This window comes from Nelumbo lutea, chromosome 6 (genome assembly GCF_056320005.1).
Source record: "Nelumbo lutea isolate HS-2025 chromosome 6, American lotus-T2T, whole genome shotgun sequence".
Classification (NCBI taxonomy): Eukaryota; Viridiplantae; Streptophyta; class Magnoliopsida; order Proteales; family Nelumbonaceae; genus Nelumbo; species Nelumbo lutea.
Window position 1 is genome coordinate 37,011,494 of NC_142689.1, and position 14,485 is coordinate 37,025,978.

Consider the following 14,485-nt stretch of genomic DNA (forward strand, 5'->3'; position numbering starts at 1 on the left):
AATTGTTTTTTTAGAACGTGAAATACCAGATGAACATCAGCAAGCATTATCTGCTTAAATCTGTGATGAAATTTAAAGCATAATGAAAAATAGGTACAGACAGTAAAGTCTTAATATTCTTTGCATAATTCGGCCAAGAAATCTTTTTTATTTTGGTAAACAATTCGACTTAGAAATCAAGCATTGCTTTTGTGCTCATAACTAGAGATGAGATGAGTGTCATATTCTCATTCTCGAAATGAGCTATCATGTGGTGTGGTGATAATGATTTTTGCATCACGCTTTGATTTATATTCAAATCACTTCATTTGTACTGCAATCAAACAAAAAAAAATAAAATTTGAAACAAGAATAGATCAAATTTTATATCCCGCCATAGTTTTATATCAGTGCAAATTTATTTGCATTGCAACCAATCACAGCCTAGGGATAGTATATGTCCCTCATACGAAACACCATTTGGAAACGTGCAAGATAGAATGTCTCCCATCTCCATTTTTTATATTTTTTAAAATAAAAACCCAGTAAAAAAAACTCTCATATATTCCCAGTTTCCCAACCAGGAGAAATTTCACGCAGGGACTCTTTCACTTTGTGGAAAGCTTCCTTGGCAGAAGTCCCCATGGAGTTCCCGGAGAATTGCCCACAGTGATGAGTGGAGACATGCCAATTGCTGCGATGCTGGATTGCACCCATGTACCCATTCCCCTTGCGCTAAAAAGCCCGTGGTGTGAATGATGAATGCACCAATTTTTTTGGTAGAAGCTTGCACTAAGAATATTTAAGAGCATACACTGATTGAGAAACTTGTTCATCTTGCAAAACAAATTAAATGCCTAAAGCAATTTCCAAAAGAAAGGAGACGAGGAAAAAAGGGGGAAATTACATTTAACATTTGGAGATGGAAATTACCCATCACATGGGAAGTAATTTTCAAATTTGTAGTGGGAAGTAATTTTCAAACTCGTAGCAGAAGTAACAGAAAAGAAATTTGTAGGTACCAAAGCAACCTTCTGAATATGTACCATATGGCTATCTTCCTTTCAGCTGTCAATATTAGGAACCATAATTTGGATTACCAGGGAATTTTGCAAAAGAAACAGGTGATGAGATCTGAATGTCATATGATGACCCATAAGATAAATGGAATTGTTTACTTAAAGTACCATGTTGCGGTGAGGTGGAGGAATGAGGAAAACCTAACCAGTCACCCTTGAAACAGGAAGTTTGAGATTCAGTCAGCAATGAACCTGGTGGACCTGGCCAGCCTGTTTGACTAGGGCTATCTCGAAATAGTGCCGAGGGGCCTTCATACTTGGGAAGGCTATTCACCGAGGATCCCACTGCTACTGGACAACTGGCTACTCTCACTGCCAACATTCTGCCATCAAAACTTCGACCGTTCATACATGTCACAGCTCTAGCAGCACTTGTAGGATCATCATACCTAACAAACCCATAGCCTTTGCTCAAACCTGTGGTTCTTTCTTTTATTACTTTTGCTTCAGTAAGCCTGCCAAAAGGCGAGAACATCTCAAATAACTTGTTTTCATCCACACTTTGAGGAAGACAACCCACATACAGCTTCCTTTCATCAACATTGTTGTACTTGTCTTCCATATGTGGAGTCAAATTTATGCTGGGTTGAGAATAATAACAAGAGTTGGTACCAAAGCCAAAACTACTAAAACCATGGGGAGTGCTACCAGAAATTGGTGAGGTGCTGAAGTTGGGGCCCATTCCACCCCCAAGATCAGCAAGAAAGCTACGATATTGGTTGTCAGCATGGCTACCAGGTGCTGAAGCAGTTAAGGGACAACCTATAGTTGCATGGTTTCTGCTACCACATGTATCACAAGCAACTGCATATTTGGATCCACTAGTGTATGACCTAGGCTCATGTCCCTGTTCACCCATGACCTTTGGTGACTTTACATCTCTAACCATTGCATTCAGCTCAGCAAGCTCCTGTAACTGTGCACGTTTGTGCTCATTCATCCTCTCACTCACTGGATTTAGCAGATCTTCAACCATTGTAACTGCTGCATCCAATGACTTCTGGTCATCTGCCTCTACCAAGACATGTAGGTCATCATTATCGGATGGATCAGGTTTTTGTTTTGCCTTCCCATCTTTCACTGATCCTCTACCCCTTATTACAATCCTGGCCCCAGTTCTCTTCTCCATTCTCTTCTGTGTGTTCCCACGAGGGCCTAATATAAGACCAATGAAATTATATCCAGGATATTCCTTCAAGGGTATGTAAAGTTTCCTGTAGAGTTTTGGGGGCTTGTAGTCAGAGGGAGGTTTAAAGGTGGGATTCTTTTGAATCAACATTGAAACGATACATTGCCTTTCTTGGATAAGCTTCTGATGGGATCTGATGTCCCTTGAGTTTATTCTGATTCCAAAGTTATCATATAGTGGAGGGGGAGATGGGGATCTTTCTTCCTCTGGCCTGTCATCATGGATCTCTGATCCTTGCAATTTCCTATTTATTTCTATAAGCCTCATCTTCAACTTCTTAATTTCAGGATCATTGACAGCTTCAGAATTAGATTCCTTCACAAAGTCTGGGAGTTGAATTGGGCCTAGCATTTTTATCTGAGAATCATCACCATCCCACCTGGTTTTCTTCTTTTTACTAGTCATATGACCATCTGCTTCCCCCTCATTCTCAGGCTGTGGATCCCATCTACTCCGTCTTCGTTTTCCTGAACTTCCTGTATGTTCCTGTTGCTCGGAAGCATGTTCATCAGCAACAAAGGCCTTGGAAGTTTTAGACTTGTTCTGGATCTCTGTAACAGAAGACCTGTCATCTGATTCCAAGAACTGCTCTCGCTTGCACTTCTTTTCTGAAGGAAAAACCAGCAATGGAATTGAGTCATCTGCTATTGCATCCAGTTCCCGTTTCTTTTCATTCAAAATGATTGGATGAAATTCCAATTTGTGCTCACTATCATCAACGTAACCACCTGAAGGCCTAGATGTAGCTTCAGTCAGCTCCTTACTTTGATGTTCAGTCATATCATTGTCATTGTCAGCAGATGGCTGAGAAATAGGATCTTCAGATAGTTCTGTTGATTGCTCCTGTTGTTTGGCACCTGGCTCCTCATTTGGCTTTCCATTTCCATGATTGTGGCTGTCTGAAGATGACCAAGAAACAGATTCTTCTGATGGGTCCTCAGTTGAATCCTCTTCTTCCTCAGTTAATTGCTCATTTGGTTCTTCATTACTTTCATTCAAAATATCCGGAGCATCTGATGCCATATACTTCCTCATATTTATTTGGTACAAACAAAGTACATAAAAAGCAGGTGCTTAATCCAAATAATGCTGCATCATAAAAGATACTGAAACAGATAAGTAATATACAGGTGGAAATTAACTGTATTCTGTGAAAACATAAACAAAAAACAAGTACATATATCTTTTATTCCACATTGCATGGGTACAAACAAGGGAATCAAAAAACAACTGCTTATCTGGGAATCTAACTTGGCAAGAAAAAAAAGCAGGACTGGTGGATACATCTTTACGCAAGCATAAACTGTTAAAACAGTCCATATTTTTTTAAAGAATAACATTATGTAATTAACTGTTCATTTATGTCAAATACAAAGAGAAAGGAAAATGTTACAAAGAAGTGTTCCTCAAGAATCCATTGGAGTGTTACAATCCAACATATGCCCAACACAGACACTTCAACTATTTAGAAGAGTCCATGAAACACTGCTTTCATTTATGCATGTTCCTCATGCTTCCCATAGAATATCATTCTTACATTTTTTTTTCAATTGTATCAAGGAGTGTCATTAGGCCTGTCAACAGGATCCAAAAGTCTGCACCCCTATCTAATTATTCAGACATGGATGGTCTAGACAGAGAAACAAACCAAACTTGGGCAATGCAAGCAGGAACTATTTAATAATTGATTCTAATTAAGATCCAAGTCCAACTAAAACATGCATTACATACTTGGGATGTTAGTTTACCAACCTACCCCAGCATACATCCATGGAATATTCTCCCATTGATTGGTATTTATTTTAAGGGAAATCTAAAACCTCCCTACTCTATTGGCAATGTATAAAACTTGCTGTGACTTTTAGATACCTCCAAGGAACCCCTATCAAAAGGTTTTGTAAATCATATTTTCTCATTCTAATATGCAACCATCAACCAAACCAGTAAAGCTCTAGTAAAGCCTCTCACACTGTTAGAGAATAGATTTGAAGGAGGAAATGAAGATTTGCATGGAGTGTGCATCATCTCCCCCAATCTAATCCAACCCAAAAGAGAAAAAAATAATAATAATAATCATATTTCACCACCAATCGTTGTAACAAAGTAGAAAGAGATACATATTTTACTAAGCCACTCATTACTTGGATGGTGCAATAAATTAAAAGAAAGCAGCTAATTCTACTATGCCTTTTTTTTTCTTTTCCATTTTTATTTATGCATATTTTCGTCAGCTTGGTTTTTGAGTAGTCCACTCTCATCCTCTTTTCTAATTTTCTGTTTTCTCAATTTGTGTACTGCATTTCAATGGCAAAGCATTTTGCCTGTTTTTGTTTGTATTAGGGATTTTTTTTGCCTTTTTCTTTTTTCTTTCTTCTTTTTCTTTTTTTTTTTCTGTTTCTGTAAAACTAAAAGATATAACAGGAGGACAAACTAGAATCTGATAAGGCACATAAAAGATTATCAAACTTGCATTAGATCCAAAGATCCGATTCAAATTTGATCCAACACCCCATAGCTACAATTGGATTTTGAATTGAATTAAATGCATGCATTTTTCTAATTGAACCAAACTCTGATGGTTGTAAATCCATCCATTTACAGCCCTAAGTTCCGTAGTTTAAAATCTGTTTCTATCTATTTACGGCTAAAATGTACATAGAAAAATGTGTAAATGAAAAAGGACACAAGATTTCAAAGAACTTGACACTGACCTAGCCACAAAGTTGTATGATAAAAAGGAACTCATACAGGGATGTAGTCATTGATTCCTAAGAGCAGTGTTGCTTGGACATAGACATGGGAATCAGAATCTGACATGTGTTAGGGAGTCTAACTCAGAAAGATGAAAAATCGACTCACAGACACTCTATAAAAAAGTATAAACTATTAAAATAGTCCATATGCTACCCTATCCTGGTGGAGAACTTTCTTATACGAGAATGCATCTCTTATTGTACATTTTCTCCCAATTCTGCATCCTTGTTAAGAAATTCAAATATTTGCTTGAATGAAGAAGCATAAGAGACCATGAATCTTACTTTTCTTTCTTTTTTCTCCTCCTATTATTATCAATAATATTAGAGTACATAAGGATTTCCAAAGTGCGCACAATTCTCAAATCAGCACACCATCAACTAGACAAGTAAATCATATAAGAAAACACACAAACTCCAAAACCTATAAACTAAAAAACAAGCCTCTAAATGTATAGCAAGAACTTCTTTTGGACTAAACATCAGAAGGAGAAAGCAACATAATAATCAAATGGCAAGCAACAGTAGTAGATTGACTCTGTTCAGCAGCGGGGCAATACTCTCCTCAGATAAGTTGCCGTACAATTACAGGTTCCCATATCCAAAATAAAAGTCTATAATTTTCTTTTTCTTTTTCTTTTTAAAAAAGGTCTCTAATAATCGGCCTAGTAACTTTGCTTTTTCTCTTCTTTCGTTTTATTAAGGGGAGGAGGGATACAAGCTACTTAGCCAACTGATAGTTTTCAACGCTCTCAACCAAACAAGGGATAAAGAATAATAGATAAATAGATAAATAAGGGATGAAGAATAATAAATAAATAGATAAATAACCATGAATGAGAGGCCAAATTCCATCATGGAAAACATAAGAGATTGCTAGGTTATGCACAACAAGATCTTCTTTTTCTTTTTCTTATATTTAATCGAGAAACGGGCGGAACATAATCGATTGTTCTTCTCCTTCTTGAAAGGAACGACCTGAGTCTGAGCCCACCATACAATATCTCCAGGGCTTCATTTTCCAACAATTTATCAACATATTACAACGAAAAATGAGTAGAACGCAATCCCATAAACCGAGACATATAGCTAACTACAATCGAGAGAGAAAAGAACACAGAAACGAAGTATTTTCTCGAAGATGTCATACATTTCTTGAAATCTTGCCGCCGAAAGAGCAGCACAGAAGGAAAATAAACGTCGTGTCGAATCGTATGCGAAATTGCGGTAAAAGAATCGAGATTCCGTTGAAACAAACCTGAGTGAAGCCACGAATACCAAAAGTAGCTCCAAACGACGAGAAATCGTTCGAACCGGGAGAGAGGAGCTCGAAACCCTGTAACAGAAGATCTCTTTTCAGTGTAAAGGAAACCAATGCTGAAGGAAAAAAGATATATACGGATAAAGGATACAAATAACGAACACGCTGAGGTAAAAAGTAACTATCATCACCATTAATTGAGAATCCGGATTTGATCATCTCAAAATTTGTCCTCACACCGTCCACTTGCATCCGTGCATTGGGAACATCTTCCATCGGATTGATGCAAATGATCCGACCTGACGGAATTGATGCACTATGTCCGTGGGCAGCATCACATGCAAATGATAAGTTCGGATATGCTGATCACATCACATTGCTGGGCACGCACATCCAATTATACATCGGGAATATCGGTTTTTGAAATTACAGCCAATGTTTTGTGACGTGTGGTAGGATGCCCGTGGCTTTGCTGTCAGCAGATCCGAACCCTATGACATTAATGAATTGGCATTTGCAATTCATAAAGCGCCCTTAATAGTGATATTACAGCCACATCCCACATGTATTAAGAATATTTCACATATATAATAATATACAAATAAGAGAGATGTTTTGAATGTGCGCCTCGGATATGCTGTGAGATCCATGGCAGGAGCAAATCGGGCTCGATATTAATGTGTTTGTATGAAATGCAGGGGTGACAATTGGACTGAATTTCGTTCAATCTAATTCACTACAATGTGATTCCATTATAAATGTAACAGGTTAATGAATGTTTTGGATTAATTTTGACTGGTCCAATTTAATGTATGGACTGTCCAATCTGTTAAAATTCGTTTTGATTTAGATTGGTCTCAACCCAAATCTAATTCATTAATACATACATTTTTATCTTATATCAATGGACTAGATATTGGCTTAATCCAACTTAATCCAATATAAATTTGTTACGAATGGACTACGTCCGATCCAATTTATTAAATATTTTGGTTTGGATTGGTCCAATCTAATTGAAGGGATAAGATATCCATCACATGGATGCCCAAAGATTGCGGAATAAGGGGGGCGAATTTCAAAAATTTTTCTCTCCCTTCAACTGGGAATCGCATTCCCTATTTAGAAAATCATATTTTCAATGATTATTCTTGAACCATAAACTGAATCAGATCTGAACCAAAAGGAGTAGAGAGAGATTATACCTGATATGAAAAAACAGTATCTCCCAATGGAGGTGTTCACGCCCAATGAATGATCCAAAATCTGCTCCCACTGAAAATGGCGCAATGCAGGGTGGAGTAGAATCAGCAGTATTCTTCCAAAGAACTTGACCCTTCGCAAGAATCAACTGGATGGCACGTAAGCACAGCTTCCTATCAATTCTTTCTCAAAGAACTGATGTCAAGATCGAATCTTGACTTCTCCCACAATTGGAGATAGAACTTGGCAAAACAGGGAGGCAAGAACAGGTAGGCGGCAAGAAAAGAATTCTGCAAAGATACTTAATTCTTCCTTCTTGATTTCAACTTCTAAAGGCTGCCGCCCTCTCTTGCTTTTGTTAACCTAAAAGATCAGCTCCTAATCCAATTAGGAGCTGCCTATCCAAATCATATTTGGATAAGATCTCTCTTTAGGTGATAAGGATAAACCATTATCTTATCTGCATATTAGATTAACTTTCTCCTAATCTCATTATGAGGTTTCTAGATCTGAATCACATTCAGATCTAGACTTTTTGAGTGGATAGGGTCAAGACCCTATCCTATCTGCTAATCCATCTCAGAATTCACCCCATTATTAACTACTTAAATAGCCCAGTTCGAAATGGGCTTTAGGCCCATTAAGCTTATGTGCTCACTTAACCTTCCTAACTGCTGCCCAGTTGGGCTTCCTTGTATGGCGTGGGACCCAAACATTGATCTACACATCAGCCACATGGGTTCGGCCCAGCCTTTGTTACAAAGCCTGGCCGAATACACTATTATGGACAGTGCACCCCCTAAAACCTATCTCATGGGCTCTATGGGCCCAACACTTACCCTAAGTGGTCTCTAGGCCAAGCCACCTTGTAACACCCATGAACTGTGGGCAATGCAAGATTAGCCCATCAAGTATTATCCTCAATGGTCTTACACTTAACCTCTCAGCCCATAATGATCATACACTGCCTGACAAGAGAGGACCTCTCCCTCGGCTGTAAGGAACAGTGTTGCACTCTCTGTTTATATGGATCCCGGGAATTAAAACATTTTGCAAATCATCTCAAAACCATAATATATATACTTTTATATCTCATATAAAATATATTTTGTAAAACAAATCTCAACGATAGAAATCGGTTGTCGGCAGTCTTGGTTTCCATTAGTGAGAGTGCATCCCCGATCATTACCTTTGTCCGACAAAGGGGTTGATCATGTTACTATGATCACCCACTCAGATGAATTCTCAGACTGTCCAAACATATCCAAGTTTTGACCCCTGCTAAGGATCTCACTGAATGGTATATCAAAGACAGCCCAATCCGACACCTACTGCAGTATCATAATCGAGTCTAGGGGTTGGGTGTAACTTTCCAGTTTTGCCCATCAATCTCCAAGGTCCAGGGCAATACTGGAAATCTGGTCCAGTTCAAAGATTCAATTAATCTTACACTGTATGTGCCTAGGGTCTCACCCTGGCAGCTGAGACAGGCCACCCCAACCGACTTGGTGGCACCACAGTGTCAGCCTTGTCAAGATAGGTCTCCCCAGACCGATCCACTGGCTGTGAACATTCTGAACTAACACAAGTCTCATTAAGTGTCTAGTTTAAGGGTATTGCACAGAAACATACCAAGGGAACATGAATCAAATATGCACTTTCATTCATTTACAATAAACTCATAAAGTACATCATTTTGATTGAAGCTAAGGGCATACAAAATTGTCTAACAGCTCCCACTTGCACTTAGGTCCAATCAGGTACAAGCTGGAGTCCCATGCTTTCCATGCGTTTCTCAAACATTTTCTGTGATAGTGGCTTTGTCAATGGGTCTTCTACATTTTCCGCTGACGCTACCTTCTGAATCTGGACGACCCCTCTACCAACAATCTCTCGTAGTACGTGGTACTTTCTCTTGATGTGCTTCGACTTCGAGTGGGCTCATGGCTCCTTAGCCTGAGCAATGGCTCCATTGTTGTCACACAACAATGAGATGGGTGATGTGCTGGATGGAACGAACTTCTTCATCCACACGGCTTCTTTGGCAGCCTCACTTGCAGCAATGTACTCGGCCTCAGTCGTGGAGTCTGCAGTGGACCCCTGTTTGCTGCTTTTCCATCAAACAGCACATGATCTTATCGTGAAAACATATCCAGATGTAGACTTTCTATCATCTGGATCTGACTGGAAATCGGCATCTGTATACCCTTGGATCTGTAGTGAGCTACCATCGAATACTAGACAAAACTCTTTTGTCCTTCGAATGTACTTAAGTATGTTTTTCACAGCAGTCCAGTGCTCCTGCCCTGGGTTGACCTGAAATCTGCTTACTATACTCACTGCCTGAGCAATGTCAGGACGAGTGCATAGCATGACATACATGATGCTTCCTACGGCAAAGGCATAGGGAACGCCTTTCATGCCATCAATCTCTTTAGAAGTCTTGGGAGACATTTTCTTGGAGAGAGTGACTCCGTGCCTGAAATGAACATTTCCTTTCTTGGAGTTTTCCATGCTATATCTTTTGACTATTTTGTCAATGTAAGCAGATTGGGATAATCCTATTATCCGTTTCGATCTATCTCTATAGAGTTGAAGACCAAGTATATAGGAGGCTTCTCCAAAATCTTTCATGGAGAATTGCTGTGAAAGCCATACTTCCACTGTAGTTAACATTCCTACATCATTCCCAATGAGTAGAATGTCATCTACATACAGAACCAAGAAGGTAACCTTATCTCCACTGTACTTCCTGTAAACACAGGGTTCATTCAGATTCTGCTCGAAGTCAAATGATTTGACAGCAGAGTCAAAACGGATGTTCCAACTTCTAGAAGCTTGCTTAAGTCCATAAATGGATCTATTAAGTTTGCATACCATGTTTTCCTGGCCTGTAGCAATGAAGCTTTGCGGCTGCTGCATATAGATATCTTCAGTAAGATCTCCATTTAGGAATGCAGTTTTGACATCCATCTGCCAAATCTCATAATCATGGTATGCTGCTACAGCTAACAGGATCCTAATGGATTTAAGCTTGGCCACAGGCGAAAAGGTTTCCTCATAATCGATGCCCTTTTTATGAGTGTACCCTTTTGCCACCAGACGAGCTTTGAAGGTCTCAACCCTACCATCGGGGCCCTTCTTTCTCTTGTAAATCCATTTGCAACCGATTGCTTTTACCCCGGAGGGTAGATCTACTAGAGTCCAGACTCCATTAGTCTCCATTGAGTTCATCTCTGCTTTCATGGCCTCCACCCACTTCTGGGAATCTATGTCCAACATAGCTTTCACGTAAGTCACGGGATCCTCCTCACTAGTCAAGGTTGCTACCAAGTAACTATCCTGGTCATAACCATAATGGACTGGTGGCCTGAATACCCGAGTGGATCTTCTATGTTGGTCACTACCTGGAACTTGTGGGACATCTCCCACTACTCCTGAGCTCTCCTTATCAATAACAACTTCCTGACGATGGGTGTCCAGGATGAAATCGGTTTCCAAGACTTGTGCATTTCGACTACAGAACACTTTCTGCTCATTTGGGTCATAGAATAGGTAACCTACTGAGCCTTTTGGGTAGCCTATAAATAGGCAACGACTGGTCTTGGATTCCAACTTGTCTGCACTCATTCTTTTAACGTGTGCTAGACACCCCCAAATCTTCAAGTGTCTGACACTTGGTTTCTTTCCGATCCAAAGTTCATATGGAGTGTTCGGAACCGATTTGGTTGAAACCCAATTCAGCACGTAAATCGCTGTCTCTAATGCGTCCTCAAAAGGATGTGGGTAACTCTAAGTGTATGAGAAGTGACCGGAACATATCCAATAAGGTCCTATTCCTCCTCTCTAAAACACCGTTAAGTTGAGGTGTAGCTGGAGGAGCTAATTGTGATACTATCCCATTATCCTTTAAGTAGTCCATGAATTCGTCAAAGAGATGCTCGCCACCTCGATCTGATCGAAGGGCCTTAATTTCTCTCCCTAACTGTTTCTCGACCTCTTATCTAAACTCTTTGAACTTTTCGAAGGATTCAAACTTGTGTCTCATTAGGTACACATAACCATATCGTGAATAATCATCTGTGAAGGTGATAAAATACACATGTTGATTCCATGTCCTAACACTCAGGGGACCACATACATCAGTATGTATTAGGTCAAGTGTGCCTGTACATCTTTCAGGCTTACCGTTAAATGGCCGTTTCATCTTGCCTTGCAGGCAAGGCTCACAGATGGGAAGATCTTCTACAATTAGAAAATCCAAAGGACCATCCTTTACCAACCTTGTGATTCGGTCAACACCGATGTGGCCAAGTCAGTAATGCCACAGACACGTGGGATTAACTGTATCACAGACTCTCTTCTTGGGGATTTCAGCCGACGTAGTTTTGGTTATGTTAGTTTCTAGACAAGGATGTAGAACATAGAGACCGTTCTCCAGCTCCCCGTATGCGATGAATCTGTTATTTCTTTTAATAGTAATTGTATTACTAAAGAAGACAGAATAACCATCTGCACACAGTTTTGAGACAGAAATCAAATTTCTCCTTAAATTTTGTACATAAAGACAATCTCTTAGTACAATAGTTCCTTCTCTAAAAAGTAACTCCACGATTCCTATGGTCGTGGCTGTAATAGTTGCAGAAGTCCTCAAGTAGAGTGTGACTTCTCCTTCACTCAGCCTTCTGCTTACCTTGAACCTAGCAGTGAGTTACACGCATGAGTTGAAGCCCCGGAGTCAATACACCAGGACGCAGAAGCTACCAATAAATTCGTTTCTATAACACAAGTTTCGAAATTACCTTTCTTGGATTCCAGGTAGGCAGGACAATTCCTTTTTCCAATGGTCGGTCTTCTTGCAGAAGTGACAGGCATCCGATGCTTTGTCTTTCTTCTGCTTCTCAGGTTTGGCAGCCTTCTTCTGGGGCTTTCTCTTTGCCTTCCTTTTCTTGCCCAATTTTCCAGTTTCAACAAGCATGGCAATGGGCTCATCCTTTTTAATCAATTCTTCGGCCCTCTGCAACATATTGCTGAGTTCCTGCAAGCTGACGTTCATGATGAATGGATTAAATGATGGAGGCAGAGAGTTGAGAATAGCATCGATCTGTGTTACCAGATCTAGCTCGGATCCAAGAGCTTCCAGTTCGTTGATATAACCCATCATCCGGAGACAATGGTCGTGAACTTGTTGACTTTTGGACATCTGCGCGGTCATGAACTGTTTCAAGACCTTTTGTCGAGTAGAACGATTTTGCTCTTCGTACATTGTCTTGAGACTATCCAATACGTCCTTGGCAAGTTCGATCTGATCGAACTGCCTCTGAATTGGATTGTCCAATGAGGCAATGATATAGTAGCGGGCAAGGGAGTTTTTCTCCTCCCATTCTTGGTATTCTCTTCTACGGGCCTCAGAAGCCCTATCTCCTGGATGATCCAAGGCAGGATTCTTGGCTACCTTATCCAACTTTTCAGAGGTTAAAACCAACATAAGGTTCATGTACCAGTCGGCATAGTTTGGACCCTTAAGCTTGTTGTCGTCAAAAGCTTTGCAAATGATCCGTTTGTCATTTTTTGATAAAAGAGCAAACATCAGTCCACAACCTAATTTGATTCATGTTCATTTCATAGATATGGATTTTAATCTACAGTCCATTTCCATTTATTCATCTCTGAGATTTCTCTCCTTTCTCAGGGACGGAGACTACGAGTTGTCTCTGGAAATGTGGAAAATCACATAGGGTGCATGGAGTCAACTGTTTCAGTTGCATAACCCCACCACCTTTCTATGAAGGATCATATCCACTCATTATATGATTTTTCCCTTTGGCCTCTATCAAACAAGGTTCAGAGCCGTTTTCAGGTAAACCTTTCTGTCCAGTGAGTGCTTACCCATCATGTTCGTGAATGCCAAGGTACCGTGAGAAATCCTATTTCTATTAATAATTCCATCAGATCGAATACCTATACATTCAGTCTAAAAATAAAAAAGAAAATTATTTACAGACCAAATGTAATAAACAAATCAAGAAACTGCAAATCTTGCAGCTTCCCTACGCAAACCAAGAATTCGATCTACTCTTGTACGAATAGTCCATAAATCAAGAAAATCATAAAGAACTATTCTAAACAATAATCAGATTTATATAAAATTAATTTTAGATTATTAGCCCATTAATTTTGGGAAAAAATTTCTCAAAACCCATATCTGCACAAACGCCTTCTGCCCATTTGCGTAGGTTCAGATCTGAAACAAATTGGTTCAAGATTTGAACTTGGCTCTAATACCACTGAAGGGATAGGATATCCATCACAAGGATGCCCAAAGATTGCAGAATAAGGGGGGCGAATTTCAAAAATTTTTCTCTCCCTTCAACTGGAAATCGCATTCCCTATTTAGAAAATCATATTTTCAAGGATCATTCTTGAACCATAAATTGAACCATATCTGATACGGAGAAACAGTATCTCCCAATTGAGGTGTTCATGCCCAAGGAATGATCCAAAATCTGCTTCCACTGAATATGGCGCAGTGCAGGGTGGAGCAGAATCAACAGTGTTCTTCCAAAGAACTTGACCCTTCGCAAGAATCAACTGGATGGCACGTGAGCACAGCTTCCTATCAATTCTTTCTCAAAGAACTGATATCAAGATCGAATCTTGACTTCTCCCACAACTGGAGATCGAACTTGGCAAAACAGGGAGGCAAGAACAGGTAGGCGGCAAGAAAAGAATTCTGCAAAGATGCTTAATTCTTCCTTCTTGATTTCAGCACTGAAGAGGATCTGAATGTGATGTCTTCTAAAGGCTGCCACCCTCTCTTGCTTTTGTTAACCTAAAAGATCAGCTCCTAATCCAATTAGGAGCTGCCTATCCAAATCATATTTGGATAAGATCTCTCTTTAGGTGATAGGGATAAACCCTTATCTTATCTACAGATTAGATTAGCTTTCTCCTAATCTCATTATGAGGTTTCTAGATCTGAATCACATTCAGATCTGGACTCTTTGAGTGGATAGGATCAAGA

General features: G+C 39.6%; 1 protein-coding gene across 2 annotated transcripts; it reads right to left on the reverse strand.

The window, feature by feature from the left end:
- Nucleotides 1-866: 866 nt before the first annotated feature.
- On the reverse strand, nt 867-6,391 carry LOC148848578 (splicing factor-like protein 1). 2 transcript variants are annotated; one of them, XM_088948107.1, is made up of 2 exons: nt 6,259-6,391; nt 867-3,336 (listed from the first exon to the last, which is right to left on the reverse strand). In XM_088948107.1, exon 2 carries the CDS (start codon nt 3,280-3,282, stop codon nt 1,057-1,059), a length of 2,226 nt encoding a protein of 741 aa, XP_088804233.1. In that variant the 5' UTR covers nt 3,283-3,336; nt 6,259-6,391; the 3' UTR covers nt 867-1,056. The 2 variants fall into 2 exon arrangements, with proteins under 2 accessions (XP_088804233.1, XP_088804234.1); XM_088948108.1 differs by having other exon boundaries at nt 6,151-6,391.
- Nucleotides 6,392-14,485: the final 8,094 nt, after the last annotated feature.

What these genes read in the sequence shown, in the direction of transcription:
- LOC148848578 (XM_088948107.1), bottom strand. Translation starts at nt 3,282, where the DNA reads ATGAGGAAGTATATGGCATCAGATGCTCCGGATATTTTGAATGAAAGT.